Source organism: Cervus canadensis, chromosome 20 (genome assembly GCF_019320065.1).
Source record: "Cervus canadensis isolate Bull #8, Minnesota chromosome 20, ASM1932006v1, whole genome shotgun sequence".
NCBI classification, from domain to species: Eukaryota; Metazoa; Chordata; class Mammalia; order Artiodactyla; family Cervidae; genus Cervus; species Cervus canadensis.
This window is the reverse complement of record NC_057405.1, coordinates 10,572,800-10,590,060: the sequence shown is the minus strand read 5'-3', so window position 1 is coordinate 10,590,060 and position 17,261 is coordinate 10,572,800. Positions and strand designations below refer to the sequence as shown.

Sequence of the window (17,261 nt, the reverse complement as noted above, 5' to 3'; positions counted from 1 at the left end):
TTTTTCAAATTTACTTTCACTGTTGCTATAATCATGTAATAAATGCAAGTTAACAGTCATACTAGCAGAATATATTGGAGGATCTCAAGATAGGGGGTTGGTACTTAACTCTCTGCAAAATAAGACGTACTACCTGCCTAAGATGTCCCGTGTCTTCCTATTAAAACAAAGCGTTTTCATCCAAGGAGAAACAAAAAGGTCTTTGGAATCAGAAAGGCCTATCACTCACCAGCTATGGGCACACTGGGATTATTTCAAATCTTTGATTTTTTACCCATCATAATGTGTACCCTGTTGTGAGGGCCAAACATGAAGCATCAGTGAGCAAGCGGCAGGTGCTCAGTGGACAGGCTACTCTCCCCCTCCTGTTCGCAAAGCCTTTCCTGCAAACCTAGCAAATCAGGGCGAAAATGCACAGATCACTCATCACTTCTCCAGAATTTACTGCCTGAGAAGTTCATGCAGCAATTAATTATATATGACTTCATGATATGTTAGCTACTGTTACCGAAATCTGAAATGACTATCCAACTTTTCATGCATTTCCACAACCAGACAGCATTGGTTCAAGTCAAGCCCCTTGCCGGTGTCATCTCCTAGGGCCCCAGCAGTGAACCCTGTCTGTGGTTGCTGAGTTGCCCTGCTGCCCAAGGACGGTGGAGGCCCAGGGTGGGCGGAGACGGGTGGGGACATGCGGTGGGACGCTGGGAGCTGCAGCTGCCCCCCTAGAAGCCTCAACTTGTGTCCTGGGGAAATTCCACCACCGCAGGCCACATCTCCCGCCCGCCCCTCTTGCATTTTCTCTGTCACTGGGCTCCAGTTGCCGGGTTACTGCAGGGGGAGGAGCGAGCAGGGCAGACTAGCAAGATGCAAGCTTACATACCTGGATGAGATAGTGAGAACATAAATTGAGAAGCTCCAGTAACTGCAGGTGACTGCCAGCCGCTAACACATCCTGGATCACGCCTGGCTCCAACAAAATCTGTTGTTGTTTTTTTTTTAATAAAAGAAAATAATCAGTTACTTAAAACTTGCCTAATATGCAAATATACTATATTTAAATTGCTCCTTAACATACTACATCTGAATTAATACCGTTTCTTATTAGGGAAGACAGTCCTTTTTTTCTGTTCTGATTAATGAGCTGTGGCCCTCGTTCTAACAGCTGAGTTCTCATTTCCAATACTCATTTCTTGTGCACAAAGCTCCACACTTAACCACTTATTTTTGCAGGAGGATATGAACATTTGCAAAGACCAATATAATGGTCTTAAAATTCAGTTTGTGATGAATGTCATCTTATAAATACAGAAGAATTGAATTTCAGTTTTTCAGTGTATACTTCAGAATGTTTTTCTTCAGTAAATTGCAGAAAAAGTACAGTTAACAGGTATTTGAGGGAAAAGGGTTTACATTTCTCCTTGAAATACGAAACCAGAGGTAGATATTACTCCACTTTACTTCTAAATCCTATAATAACTTCAACCACAAGCTTTCATTTTTTTCCCTTCTCGATCTCTGATTCTCTAATCCTTTCTGTTTCAAATAAAAGATGTAGAAATAGTATTTTTAGTATAGAAAGGCATCAGAGAGAAAGCAAAATGCCCCAGATATACTGGCAATAGCACTCTTCATTTTTCCCTGATTAGGTCCAACTTTGGGCCTACAGCTGCCAGCTCTTGAGCCGGTAAACAGGACTAGAGAAAAACACACAACTAAGTTGACTAAATTCACTTTACATCCAAGACTGCCAGGCACAGGAGGACTTCCGTGCTGCTCCAGTCTTCCTCACCCATTTTCTAAGCCCAGTGGTTCCTGAAGTCTAGTCTCTGAACCAGCAGCATCAGCGTTACCTGGGAAATCCTGAAAATTGCAAATTCTTAGGTACCTCCGCAGACCTAACTGAATCAGAAACTTTCGAGTAAGGCCCAGCAACTGGTGTTTTGACAAACCCCCCTGGGGCTTCCATTGCCCAGTGAAGCCAGAAAAACACTGACAGAGTCAGCTCGCTCTCTTCCTCTAGTCCTCCTCTCACGCTCCTCTCTCCTCAAGCCTCCAACTCCTTGCCTCTCTTCTTATGCTAACCTTATGATCTTCCAAAGGTGCCCACCACCAAGTCTACCAACCCACCTACTCGTATCTGTTCCAGCACATTTTATTCTCCTCCACACTCCACTTGGGCACTAGATCCCATCTCTCTTTGCCTGATACTTCCCCTCTCATTTCTGTATCATCAGCTGTTCTCTTCTACTGTTTGATAACTCTCACCAGCATACAAATATGCCATTTGCGCTCTTAAGAAATAAAAATCCCGTCCCTTGACCCCAAAGACCCTTCATGCTTCCCATCATAACAAAGCTCCTCAGGGGAAGTTGTCTATATCAAATCCCATTGTTTGCTCTACTCTGCTCTCTTTCAAATCTATACCTGTTGAGTTTTGTTCCCATGGTTTCTCTAAAAATGCTCTCATCAAGGCCATCAGTGACTTCTACATCCAAGAGCCACTTCTCAATGTTTAATCTTACTCAAGCCAGCAGCAGTTAGCAAAGCTGACTGCTCCTCTTCTTGAACAATTTCTTCCCCTGCCCCTAGGACAACACTCTCTCTCTCGGTTTTTGCCTTTCCATCTCCTTCCCAAACTGTAAGCGTTGGACATGCTCACAGCTCAGTCCCCCATCTCTTCTTTCCTCTCTCTACTAACTCTGTGGATGACCTCACATAATCCCATGGCTTTAAAACTGTCCACACACTGATTACACTCAAATTTGTTTCTCCAGCCCCAACCTCACCCTTGAACTTCAGGCTAATATTCAACCACCTATTCCGTGTCACCACTTGGGTATCTAATGGGCAGCTCGACCTGAAAGTGCTCCACACTGAACTCTTCATCCTCTCCACCAACCACCAAACCTGCTCCTACCCCAATCCAGCCATTTCAGCAAAAGCAACTCAGTTATTTACACTAAAACCCCAGAGTCATTCCTGACTCCTCTCATTTTTCTCATACCTCACATCTGATCCATCAGACACTCCTCCTGTTAGCTCTACTTCAAAATAGTTCCAGAATCAAACATACTCAGTACCTCTTTAATCATTATCACTCTAGTCCAACCCACTGTCTCCTACATAACAGCCTCCTAACTAGTTGACCTGCTCTCTCCTTTGCCTTCTTGCACTGCTTTTAATATCAATCAAATGGTTCTTTAATAACAGAAATGAAAAAAATAAAAAATTAACAACAGAAATGAAATCATGTCACTCTTTCATTCAGAATTGTCCAACTTTTTATCTCATTGGAAAAAAGGCCAAAGTGTTCACTATATCATATAAATTCCTTTCAAATAAGTTCCTTTCCTGGTTTTTCCAGTGGTCACGTATGGATGTGAGAGTTGGGCTATAAAGAAAGATGAGTGCCGAGGAATTCATGCTTTTGAACTGTGGTGTTGGAGAAGACTCTTGAGAGTCCCTTGGACTGCAAGGAGATCCAACCAGTCCATCCTGAAGGAGATCAGTCCTGGGTGTTCATTGGAAGGACTGATGTTGAAGCTGAAACTCCATACTTTGGCCACCTGATGTGAAGAGCTGACTCATTGGAAAAGACCCTGATGCTGGGAAAGATTGAGGGCAAGAGGAGAAGGGGGCGACAGAGGATGAGATGGTTGGATGGCACCACTGACTCGATGGACATGGGTTTGGGTGGACTCCGGGAGTTGGTGATGGACAGGGAGGCCTGGCGTGCTGCAGTTCATAGGGTTGCAAAGAGTCGGACATGACTGAGCGACTGAACTGAACTGAACCTTTTGAATACACAGAGCACCTTAGCGTTTACATCTAGCTGCTTTCTTTGCCTGGATTGGTCTTCCTCAAGATATCAGAGAGGCTCACTCCCTCTAGCTCTTCAGACCTCTGCCCAGACAACATCTTACCTAAGAGGCCTTCTCTGACCATCCTATGTAAAACAGCACACCACTCCCCACTCCCCATTACCCCTATCCCCAATCTCTTTGCTTTATTCTTCTTCATAGCACTTTACATCTCTCAACATACTACATATTTGTCTCGCTGATGATTTTCTGTTCCTCCACTCACTAGGACACATGATCCAGGAGAGTAAGAACTTGAGCCATTTTGTATCCCTAGCACTTAGAACAATAATAAACAAAAAGCTTTCACTTAACATTGATGGATTTATCTTATAGTAATTTACTGAATTAATTTACCTCTGAAAGTGAAAAGTGAAAGTTGCTCAATTGTGTCCAACTCTTTGTGACCCCAAGGACTATAGATACAGTCCACGGAATTCTCCAGGTCAGAATATTGGACTGGGTAGACTTTCCCTTCTCCAGGGGATCTTCCCAACCCAGGAATTGAACTGGGGTCTCCTGCATTGCAAGCAGATTCTTTACCAACTGAGCTATCAAGAATTTATCTTTAGACATGCTTTTTTTTAATTTTTAAAAATTATTTATTTATTATTTACTGTTGGCCACACCAGGCGGCATGCAGGATCCTGGTTCCCCAACCAGGGATAAAACCTGCACCCCCCTGCAGTGGAAGTGTGGAGTCCCAACCACTGGACTGTCAGGGAAGTCCTCTAGATATATTTTTAAATTCAGAATTAACTTTATTAATAAGCCTAACATGAGAGGAGAGAGGGAAAAGGACTATACATTTTATTTCTCAATGATCAAAGAAGTGAAAAAGTTAAGCATGTGTGGCAAAAATACCAACACTCATCTTATTCTGAAAAGTCTTTACAGCTCCTTTCCTGTCTAGTCAGAGGGAAAAATCTGAATTTTTCTAACTCCTCGAGGAGAAAGGCTTTGACTGACATTCAGGAAATTATTGCAGCTCCCTTCACAGAAGCAAGGATGTAGTGTATTCTTGCAGAAGAGGCATGGCCTAAGGCGCAGAATGGGGAATAGATGGATTAGAAAGGTTAGTCTTAGCCTTTAAATCCTGTCAGTTGTGCTTATTTCACACAACTGGCATTCATGATAACCTCTAAGGCTCAGTAATGCCAAACACAAAGACAGATATCACAGAGAGACAAGATGAATATTCCACAGCAAGTGTAACACGTCCAGCGGGCCACCTGGAGAAACCTCAGAAGAGAAGCCCATACTGGGATTGTTTTTTGTCTTTTTTTCTTGATTTCTGTTCTGTAGTTTTTTCCTTCTCTCATTATAACATAAGTTTCTCTAAAAAAAAAAAAAAAAAAAAAAATGCTTTATTCACAGAAAATCCCTAGGTGATTTTAAAGGAAGTGGCTTGAAAAAACAAAAACAAAAACCTACCAGAAAAGCTGGGTCTCACTTATAGAAACAGAACCAGCATTTCCAAGCTCCACTTATATTTATTTATATTAGTCGCTGTCCAACTCTTTGCAACCCCATGGACTGTAGCCTGCCAGGCTTCTCTGTCCATGGGATTTCCCAGGCAAGAATACTGGAGTGGGTTGCTATTTCCTTCTCTAGGGTATCTTCCCAACCCAGGGATCAAACCCGGGTCTCCTGCATTGCAGGCAGATTCTTCACCATCTGAGTCACCAGGGAAACCCTCAAAGTCAGTTCTGTAGTTTATTGGTGACTGGTTGTCCTCATATATTTTTCCAGAGAATTTGTGTTTGGGCACAAAAAAAAAAAGGTTGGATCTCATCATGGTGTACAGTATGGCCAATCGATTGGTTGTCTAGAAGAACCGGGTGAAAATGGCCTTCTGTAGAAGGAAGGGCTCTCCCACACGTCAGTTGACAGATGACAACGGAGATCGCTAAGTTTAAGTGTTGCAGAGCACATGTTGGTTACACTTAGGCCTTTCAGGAATGCATATCCACCCACATCTAGTCTGGCCCTCAAAGCAGGTCAGACGGGAGGAAGGATCACTCCAGGACCAGCCACAGGAGGGAAGGGCGTCCCTGACAGTTCAGAGCACAGAGGAGGAGAGTGGGAGCTTGACACACCTCGTCCATCATCAAACTGGAGGAGCTTAGCTCAGATGAGATGGAGGACAAGACCAATGGCTGAATAACAAAAAAGATCAAGAAACGCAGGATGCATAAAGCCAAGTAGTCCAGGAAAACACTAAGGCCACCCAACTGGGCTGGCATTGCCTCTTTCCTCAGAGATGCTCCCCTGCCTGGGTGGAGGCAGAAGTGGGGTGTCTTCAGACTGTTCAAAGAGGTTCTGATGCAATCTCAGCTGGGCACGAGCTGCCTGTTCACAGGCCGTTGTATGGAACATGCTTTCCCTGCCACCCATTCACACCTGACCTCCAGGTAACAGAATACAGAGGGCTGAACTTGAAAGAGGGGAGCTGGACAGTCCTAGCTGGGGAGGTGACAGTCTCATTTCAAACGCTTTCCTGCAGCTGGGGGCAAGCTAGTCCATGTCAGCTGAGGGAAGATCCACTGCTGACCCCTGCCCCAAATGCTGAGACTCTGCCTTCACTGTGATCAGCTGAGGATAAGAAGCGGTCAGTGGCTGGAGTCAGGGTGACACTGGGTAGTGTGAGGAAGCAACAGAGGTAAAAGCCACAACTACAGTTGGAGGCGGTGGTCTCTAAAGACACCAGTGAGAGTGACCACATCAGAATTCAGGCATGAAGGGTCCAACCACCCTGCCAGAAGGAGGCACTCCTGAATCCCCAGGCCAAAGGTGGCCTCTGATCTAAGCAAGGTTGGATCTGCACAATCTGTGTGTGTGCTAAGTCCCTCAGTTGTGTCCCACTCTTTGTGACCCCACGGACTGTAGTCTGTCAGCCTCCTCTGTCCACGGGATTCTCCAGGCAAGAACACTGGAGTGGGCTGCCATGCCCTCCTCCAGAGGATACTCACAACTCCAGGATCGAACCCCCGTCTCTCAGTCTCCTGCAGTGGCAGGCGGGTCCTCAGCACTAGCACCACCCGGGAAGCTGCACAATCTCTAACAAGGCCTTCCAAACTGGAACGAGACTGGGGCTCCGGATCCCAGCAATATCCTCGGGCTGGACACAAGGCCAGAAACTTAAGAAAGAAGAGCGTGGGGGAGAGGTGAGAGTCTGCAGAGGCTACAAGATGAGCCAGGTCCTCACCCGGCAGGGCTCTGGGAGGACAGGGCCCGGGCGAATGGAGCCCACAGACCCCAAGGCGTTCCTGCCTTTCCTTCTGCAGCTCCTTCTCCCAGATCACCAAGTGTCTGTGCATCCTTTTAATTTTGCCTTCTTATTGTTTTTCTTCTCTTTACTTTTTTCTCTCACTTTACCTTGCTTCTTGGAGTTGCTACGGGTAGGGATTGTCTTTAACAGCCATGGCAAGTCTTGGTGTGAGTTATCCTGCTTTATGAATAGGTGAGTTAGCATCTTCAAAAAAATGTTGTATCTCAGTTCTTCAAAGCTATCTTCCTCATTTTCTGCTTCAGGAGATGTTTAAATTACCTACCTCTGGGTTTGTGGATAAAGCAGCCTGAAGGAACTGAACATGTTGAAGTCAAACAATGAAGGTCTTTACCAAACAAACTGTGCGCACGGGAACACAAGCCCTTTTGAAAGCTCTCATGTAAGTGAAAATTAGATGCGGCTTAAGACTATTTATAAGAATAAATGAGTACATTTATTCTTCTTTAGAATTGTTTCTTTGGGAAATTTTTTCTGTATAACAGCAAAAATGGCAAATTATCACAATTTGAATTTATAAATAAAAACAAGTAAATTGAATACAACAGCGTAAATAACTTTTAAATTATCAGATATTAAGGATACATAAAATGCTTTGTATAAAGTTCTTCAACAGACTTCCTATAGACAGAATTTGAACCACAAGATCCAGCTATGAAAAACTGCCATCAATTTAGTTTTTCTTTCAAAACCATTACACTAAGGATTTTTTAAACCACAAGGTGGCGCCCAAGATTAAAGTAAAAGGATTTTCTAAATTTTAGGAAGAGTATCTTTATAACAGACACTTTATTTCTAAGAAAGAAAAATAATAAATAAGGATAATAAAGTATGAATTCAACTTTCTAGATGTATCTGTAATTCTGGGAAATGTTCATAAACATTTCTGTTGAAACACTTAATACGCATCACATCAATCAGAATTCAGTAGTTCTCCATACATCAGGTCCCAGTTTATGAATGTAAGAAGTTCAAACTTTTTGTCTTTATATTCAGAAATCTTATGACGTGGCCCCAACCTAATTTATAAACCTTCCAACTCTGCAACCCTATGGTTCCTTTCCTAAAGCCAAAAGCCCACTGTCTTCCACATATAGGCAATACCTTTTTCTCTACCTTGAATGCCCTCCTAACTTCTTTAATGTCTGTATCAAAATCCTACCCATTTGTCAAGATTCAGTGAAGTCCACTTCCTATACAAAGCTTTGCAAGATTTCCCTTCACGCTACTCTGAGACTGGGATTAATCTCCTGGGACTCCAAATTACCCCAGATGTCTAATGAACTAAAACCATGAGCTCCAGGTCACACCACCTGACTTCAAATCCCAGCTGGCAGAATGAGATTGAGATAAATACTCAATTCTGCCTCAGTTTCCTCATTTATACAATGAAATTATAAAACCTATCTCAAAAAATTGTTTTAAAGACTGAGAAAATGCATATACGTCATTACAACTGTATATGGCTGTGTTAGCTAAATGGCTTAAGCAATTTGGGACCGATTTTTCTCATGAAACATAAATTTAGACAGCTTGGAGTGTCAACAAATCAGGTTCCTTGCAATTTCCTACTTCTCCAATCTTAGCCTGTGGTTCCATGGTCACAAAAAGGCTGTCACACCTCCAGGCATTGCATTTGCACTCAAAACAGAAGAAATGAGAGGAAAAGGAATAGAAATAGTAAGCCAGCTGATATTATTTACCAGGAAATAACAGATTTCCTAAAAATACTACCACACGGACTTCCATTTACATTTCATCTGCCAAGTCTAGTTCATGTGGCTACTCAAAACTGTAAAAGAACCTGGGAAGTTGAGTTTTTATAGCTAGATGCACTATTGTCCCAAATTAAATTGGAATTAGATATTAAGAAGAAAGAGGGAATGGGTGTTGTGCTGACAATCAAAGTATAGGCTACGACTCTCAGCAGAGTATCTGCTTATATAAACCTGCAATAAATATCAACCATTATCTGTTTCTTTTTCATGTGACTGCTTTGCCTTGAGGAAGTTAGGTGTGTATGTGTGTCTTATTTTATGTCTTACCTATGAGACTATGATGATAGGGTCCATCCTATTTCACGTTCATTGCTGTTGAACACCTTAGAATACCTCAGGAATTATTTAGTAAAGAAATTTACAGGAGTAAAAAATACAGGTCCTGGAGAAAATGTTAGAAGACGTCAAAAGCCTCCATGAGAGAGCCTGGCCACATGCTAACCCAAATCAAGGATTATGTAGTTGAAAGAGTTAAACAAAAGGACACAACAGCCATTTCAACTAACAGTCATAGTAATGTGCACAAATAAAGGTCACCTTTGGGCTGGATGTTCCATACATTGAATTTGTGATTTGATTATTGATTCCTTAAGTTTCAAATTTTGTTGGTGGTTTTCTTCCAAACATGGTACACTTGTACAAATTCCTACATGATCTTAATATCAAACACTTAAATATACTAATTGATTTTCAATTTATGAAAAAGCAATCAACTTTTCCATCTATTAGAATACAAAAAAAAAAGAGAAAATGGGACTTGATTTTCAGAATATCTTGCAAAAACTGCTTAAAACCACAAAGGTAAAACCACAATAGAAACATATTAATAGAAAAAAGTATGGTGATAATCACTTGGAGATTCTATTATTTTCCTTCACAAGTTTACACAGTCTCATTTGCTTCATGTGAAGTTTCTAAGGTTATAGGCAGATGAAGAATCCACCTGCCAAGGAAGGAGACACAGGTTCAATCCCTGGTCCAGGAAGATCCCCTGGAGAAGGAAATGACTACCCACTCCAGTATCCCAGCCTGGGGAATCCCATGGACGGAGCCTGACGGACTATAGTCCGTGGGGTCACAAAGAGTTGAACATGACTCAGTGACTAAACCACCACCACTACACTGCTAGGAAACTCCATGCAGCCCCGCAAAAATGTTATTACCATTAATGAAACTTCAAAAGTCTACATATGTTGCTCCTTATTCTTCCTTTCCTATTTTAGGACACGTGAAAGGGTGATGGATTAAATACTCGAGCTAGGTGCTCAAGTAGAGACAGAAGAAAGGAGTCAGATGGAATTACTAAGCTGCTAAGATAGTAGTGGGCACAGGGTGCTATAGGAGCACTTGGCTGGAGGTGCTTCATTTCAATGAAGCTGTGAAATAATCCCTTCACACAAAAAACTTGGTCCCCTCAGACTGCATGAGCAAGCCTCATTTTCTTTTGTCCCCCTTTTCCATTTCCACAGTTCTGGTATTTCAAGCTCTAAGATCAATAATTCTGTCAGACAGCCACTTCCAACAGTTTTCTTCATTGTGTTTAAATTAACAAAATATATTATTTAAAAAGATGTAAAGATGAATTATATATACTTACATTACTTTAAAAATATGGCTTAATTATTTGAAAAGGCAGAACAAATTTTTAAGAGTTTTTCACTCCAAGAGAAAGAAGCAGTCCCAGCAATTAAATATAATGAAACATGAAGGTCATTACAGGTTATAAGAAATGCCAAATTAATTATTAAGATTCACTTTTATAACCAGTGCTCTTTCAAGTGTGATGAACATGGGAGGTTTCATTCCATTAAGCTTTATGAATGAATCTGAGCTTTTCCATACAGAGCTAGTTTCTTATAATGCTAGTATGGCCAAAGGAAAAAGAACATTACTTTAAAACACTGACGTCCAAAGATGGAAGGTCTCTGGGAGAATGAATAGGGCGGGCGCCAATGTTCATTTATAGTTGGCTACTATGATGTCACTGCTGGGTGCCTGAGCACAGACAGAAGCAAAGAGGCAAAAGGAACCACTATGCTTCAGGCCATGACAGCCTGGGCACACGATGCTGCCGGAGCACCTGGCTGGGAATGCCTCACGTCACTGAAGGAAGCTGCAGAATAACTTTTCACGTGAAGAAATACCTCACTGATCTTCAACTCCATGTTCATTTGGGGACGTCCTTGTATTTGCTTTATAAGAAATGGAAGTAAAAGGATGGCTTCAGGAGCCACTGGAGCCACATGGGCAAGTGATTGACATGTTTGTTTTTAGCATCATTAAATTTTTAAAAAGGGGGATGACTACGACCTACTTTTGTAAAGTCTTCATATAAGGATGAAATGGAATAACCCTGGTAAAAATTTTAGAACAATCCCTGGCATGTTTCACAGGGTAAAAAAATATAGGTGCTATTGTTATTGTTGTTAATTCCATGAACAGAAAATAATTACTTCACAAATGATGACTTCTATTTCTAATGTTTACATTGCCTACTACGGACCAGGTGTCATAGGAGGTAATTTTGTACATGTTATCTCTCTTTCTTACACTGTTCCCCACTCCTCACTCCTGAAAGGTAAATATTAACCCCATAAGGCAAATGCAGAAACTGAAGGCGGAGAAATTCACCCATTCAAACAGAAAAATCTTTTCTGAGTGCTACACTGTCTAGGCACCTTTCTAGGCACTTGGGTATGAACATGAACAAGACAAACAAGCTTCCTCACTGTACAGTACTTAGAATCTAGGCTTTGGCAGTAGGATAGGCTGAGGCACCATCAACTGGCAAGAGTAAAAACAAAGGAAGAAACAGATTTGAAGGAAATATCAAAAGTTCCACTTTGGAGCTATGTTAAATGTGTGGCTTACTGGATGGCTATTAGTCATCCAAAAAGAGATATCAAGTAGTCAGAAATATATGAGTCTAGTTAGCAAACTGTAAGTCCCAGACCAAATTTTTCTTTCACATACTTTTCATATGGCCTGTGAGCTAAGAAAAAAACGGTTTAAGACAAAAATTTTACTTGCGTTTTTTAAATTTTATTTTTTTCATTAATAAACTTCATCTTTTAGAGCACTCTTAGGTCCACAACAAACTGAGCAGAAAGCAGAGTCCCATATACTTCCTAATCCTGCATATGCATAATCTCCCCCATTACAAACAGTTCCCACCAGGATGGTACGTTTGTTACAATCGGTGAATCCACACTAACATAGTATTAGCACCTAAACTCCACAATTCATATTAGGCTTCACTCTTGGCTTGGGGTTTAGATGAACATCAGGAGTGAGTACAGAGTATTTTCACTGCCCCAAAAGTCCTCTGTGCTCTGCCTTACTCATCCATACCTCCCCCGAGCCCCTGACAACCACCAATCTTTTTATTATCTCCGTCAGTTCAGTTCAGTTCAGTTGCTCAGTTGCGTCTGACTTTTTGCGACCCCACGGACTGCAGCATGCCAGGCTTCCCTGTCCATCACCCACTCCCAGAGCTTGTGCAGACTCAGGTCCACTGAGTCAGTGATGCCATCCAACCACCTCATGCTCTGTCTCCTCCCACCTTCAATCTTCACAAGCACCAGGGTCTTTACATATGAGTCAGTTCTTTACATCAGGTGGCCAAAGTTTCAGTATCAGTCCTCCAATGAATATTCAGGACTGATTTCCTTTAGGATGGACAGTTGGATCTCCTTGCAGTCCAAGGGACTCTCAAGAGTCTTCTCCAACACCACAGTTCAAAAGCATCAATTCTTCAACACTCAGCTTTCTTTATAGTCCAACTCTCACATTCATTCATGACTACGGGAAAAACCATAGCTTTGACTGCTGCTGCTGCTGCTGCTAAGTCGCTTCAGTCGTGTCCGACTCTGTGTGACCCCATAGACGGCAGCCCACCAGGCTCCCCCATCCCTGGGATTCTCCAGGCAAGGACACTGGAGTGGGTTGCCATTTCCTTCTCCGGGGCATGAAAGTGAAAAGTGAAAGTGAAGTCGCTCAGTCATGTCCGACTCTTCTCAACCCCAGGGACTGCAGCCTACCAGACTCCTCCATCCATGGAGTTTCCAGGCAAGAGTACTGGAGTGGGGTGCTATCGCCTTCTCCAATAGCCTTGACTAGACGGACCTTTGTTGGCAAAGTAATGTCTCTGCTTTTTAATATGCTGTCTAGGTTGGTCATAACTTTTCTTCCAAGGAGCAAGCGTCTTTTAATTTCATGGCTGCAGTTACCATCTGCAGTGATTTTGAAGCCCCCAAAAAATACAGTCTGTCACTGTTTCCCCATCTATTTGCCATGAAGTGATGGGACCGGATGCCATGATCTCGGTTTTCTGAATGTTGAGTTTTAAGACAACTTTTTCACTCTCCTCTTTCACTTTCATCAAGAGGCTCTTTAGCCTCTTGGGTCTCCCACATTGCAGGCAGACGCTCTACCATCTGAGCCACCAGGGAAGCCCGCTGGATCACAGAAAAAGCAGGAGAATTCTAGAAAAACATCTACTGCTTCATTGACTACACTAAAGCCTTTGACTGTATGGATCACAACAAACTTGAAAATTCTTAAAAGAGATAGATATACCAGACCACCTTTTCTGCCTCCTGAAAAACCTGTATGCAGGTCAAGAAGCAACAGTTAGAACCAGACCTGGAACAACAGACTGATTCCAAATTAGGAAAGGAATGTGTCAAGGCCATATGTTGTTACCCTGCTTATTTAACTTATATGCAGAGGATATCATGAGAAATACTGGACTGGATGAAGCACAAGCTGGAATCAAGATTTTCGGGAGAAATATCAATAACCTCAGATATGCAGATGACACCACCCTTATGGCAGAAAGCAAAAAGGAACTAAAGAGCATCTTGATGAAAGTGAAAGAGGAGAGTGAAAAAGCTGTCTGAAAACTCAACATTCAAAAAACAAAGATCATGGCATCTGATCCCATCACTTCAGGGCAAACAGATGGGGAAACAATGGAAACACTGACAGATTTTATTTTCTTGGGCTCTAAAATCATTGCAGATGGTGACAGCAGCCATGAAATTAAGACGCTTGCTCCTTGGAAAAATAGCTATGACAAACCTAGACAGCATATTAAAAAGCAGAGACACTGCTGACAAAGGTCCGTCTAGTCAAAGCTATGGTCTTTCCAGTAGTCATGTATGGATGTGAGCGTTGTACTATAAAGAAGGTTGAGTGCCGAAGAATTGATGCTTTTGACTTGTGAAGTTGGAGAAAACTCTTGAGGGTCCCTTGGACTAAATGGAGATCAAAGCAGTCCATCCTAAAGGAAATCGGACCTGAATACTCATTTTAAGGACTGATGCTGAAGCTCCAATACTTTGACCAGCTGATGCAAAGGACTGACTCACTGGAAAAGACCCTGATGCTGGGAAAGACTGAAGGCAGGAGGAGAAGGGGATGACAGAGGACAAGATGGTTGGATGGCATCACTGACCCAATGAGCATGTGTCTGAGCAAGCTCCAGGAGATGGTGATGGACAGGGAAGCCTGGCGTGCTGCAGTCCATGGGGTCACAAAGAGTCACAAAGACACGACTGAGTGACTGAATAACAAATGTAAAAAAAATATGAAAAATCAAATTTCAGCATCCATAAATAAAGTTTTATTGGAACAGAGCCATGCTCATCTATTTACTTATCTGTCTCTGGCTGTTTTCATTCCATAACAGCAGAGTTGAGTAGTTGCAACAGGGCTGGATATGGCCTGCAAAGGCTGAATTATTTCTTATTTGAACCCTCACAGAAAAACCTTGCTGATCTCTAGTCTGGAGTGCACGTGGGGACTAGCAGTCAAGAGCATAACGTTGTACCAAATAACATGGGTCTGGATGATAGTGTTGAGTGAGTGGGTAAGACATAAACAGGAGGGTTTTGACACATGAGGAACTCAGAGCCTATGGAAGGAGGAGCAAGCAAAGACACTTGAAAAGGAATGATAGGGAGGAGAGCTGGGGGGAATAAGAATAAGAACCCACAGAGTGTGGTGTCTTCACAAAACGGCTTCAATGGAGAGGCAGACTGACTGTGTTGAATGCAGCTGAGAGGACCAATGAATCAGTCCACCAACATCTGTGACTATCAGATCAGTTTCAGTGGGATGCTGAAGATGGAAACTTCCAGACCTGATGAATGGAACAGGGAGTAAAAATGAGAAACAGTGAGTAAGTTTATGCAACTCTTTTCATAAGTTCTGCTATGAAGGAAAGCAGAGGAATAAATGGTAGTTGAAGAAGAAGAGAAAAACAAGAAAGGGGATTTTGAAAGATGAAGAATAAAGCATGTTTTTACACTGGTGGGAATACGCCAGTGGAGGAGAAACTGATGACAGACGAGACAGACATGAGGATTCAGGAATGATGTCTGAGAGCATAAGAGGAAGGAGGATCCAGAGCTTAAGTGGAGAGATTAGCCTCTCACAAAGCAAGGATGTCTCTTCCAGCATAAAAGATGGGAAGACACAAAATAAGTGCACAGAATGTGGGGAGTTTGGGGATGGTGAAAAGATGTATTTCCTGTCTGAATGTTTCTCAATGGAAGATGAGTTTCCCTTGTGTACCAGGGCAGGGTAATGAGAGGGTGACAGGGTTTGAAAAGAGAAGAAATGAAAAACTTGGCAGGAAGAGGAAGAAAGCAAATTTACTAGGGAAACAAATTAGCACTGCCTGGCTAGGGTGAGCATCCAACTGAGATTTGGGAATCTGAATTTGAAGTGAAAATGGTAACTTTTTCCAGCAACAGTCAGCAGCGTTGATCCTTATAGTGGAAATCAGTCAACAGTTCTCTAAAGCTGCCACAGGCTAGAATCATGCTTGCGTCCCTCTAGGTCAGTGGCTGTATTCTTTGGGTTGTTCCAAACTGTTACTACCCTGATACACATGTAATACCATAAAGATGCATGGTTACAATTTAATTGTTCAAGAGCTGCATCTATTCAGTCACCATGTGTCAAATGGCTGCCTTTTCTCCCTGCAAAGTAAACTGCAAGTTCAGTTCAGTCGCTCAGTCGCGTTCGACTCTTTGCGACCCCATGAACCGCAGCACGCCAGGCCTCTCTGTCCATCACCAACTCCCAGAGTTTACTCAAACTCATGTCCATCAAGTCGGTGATGCCATCCAGCCATCTCATCCTCTGTCGTCCCCTTCTCCACCTGCCCCCAATCCCTTCTAGCATCAGGGTCTTTTCCAATGAGTCAACTCTTCGCATGAGGTGGCCGAAGTATTGGGAGTTTCAGCTTCAGCATCAGTCCTTCCAATGAACACCCAGGACTGATCTCCTTTAGGATGGACTGGTTGGAGTACTCAGTAAAGTACTCCAGCTCAATTATTCATTCTCCTATCTGAACTAGTGTAACTTTTGGAGCACTGAACATTCTCAGATACTTCAACATGCTCCATACACAAATAATTCAGGCCCCTGGTAATCCATTTCCAATAAATGCAACTGTGTGTTGACCTGTCATTTCATTGTTCAGCCCACTCTGAGAAAGCATTCACGGCATTACTTCCATCAGTGCAACCCTAATGTCTCGTGAGTCCTTAACACATAGTAGGTGCTCATTAACCATTTGCTGAATTAATGGGTCTCAATTTGAGGATAAACTACAAATGGTTTTTTATAAAGGATACAAAGAAAATAAAGTATTCACAAATTAACTTAGAACATTCAATGCATTTGAATTAGCTCTTCATTTGAAATGTTTGCATGATTATTCCACTCAAATGGAACATCAACTTGCAGTATAAATCTCAAAAGCTTTGTTTGGCTACTTATGTTTTTATCTTGAAATTAACCACGAAGCCCACATATTTTTGCTATCAGGTTGTTTTCTTTTAAAAAATCTTACATTTAGAATTATAAAACTCCATCTATTACTAACTCAACAGAAATACTAAACGTTTCCAGCAGAGGGCTCAAGAATTCTTTTTTAAGACAAGAAGTTTATAAAATTCACTGTCCAACAGCAACTGTTGCAAAACTTCAGAAGGTACTCTCACAAAAAATATGTTTTTCTTGATCAAGTAATTCCAGGTCTACAAATTTCCAAATCTGTAAAAAAAAAACCTGTATTACAATAAAGCAGCATATACTATGAATTTGTGGATAAATGTACTTTTATCTAATTCCAGAAAAGACACTAAATTATAATCACAAAAAAACTATATTAAATTACTCAGGAGATGGCGAAAGGCCAGGAGAAAAAAAGTAGAAAAATAACATACAGTATGTTAGTGAGAATTTGAGTGAATATGGCTTTTCACTTTCATTCTTTATATTTGTATAAACATCTGGGTGATTTTTTTCATTTTC

At 41.9% G+C, this 17,261-nt stretch overlaps 1 protein-coding gene across 7 annotated transcripts in view; it reads right to left on the bottom strand.

Annotated features, from left to right (window-relative positions):
- KLHL32 (kelch like family member 32) overlaps positions 1–17,261 on the bottom strand; it is a 208,400-nt gene that overhangs the window by 96,662 nt on the left and 94,477 nt on the right. For 5 of the 7 annotated variants that reach the window (XM_043439171.1, XM_043439179.1, XM_043439173.1 and 2 more), the window contains exon 5: positions 884–982. The exons of the other annotated variants lie outside the window; for them this stretch is intronic. In XM_043439171.1, the coding sequence (XP_043295106.1) occupies positions 884–982 (99 nt within the window). The remainder of the gene's footprint in view (positions 1–883; positions 983–17,261) is intronic. 7 annotated transcript variants of the gene reach the window in all.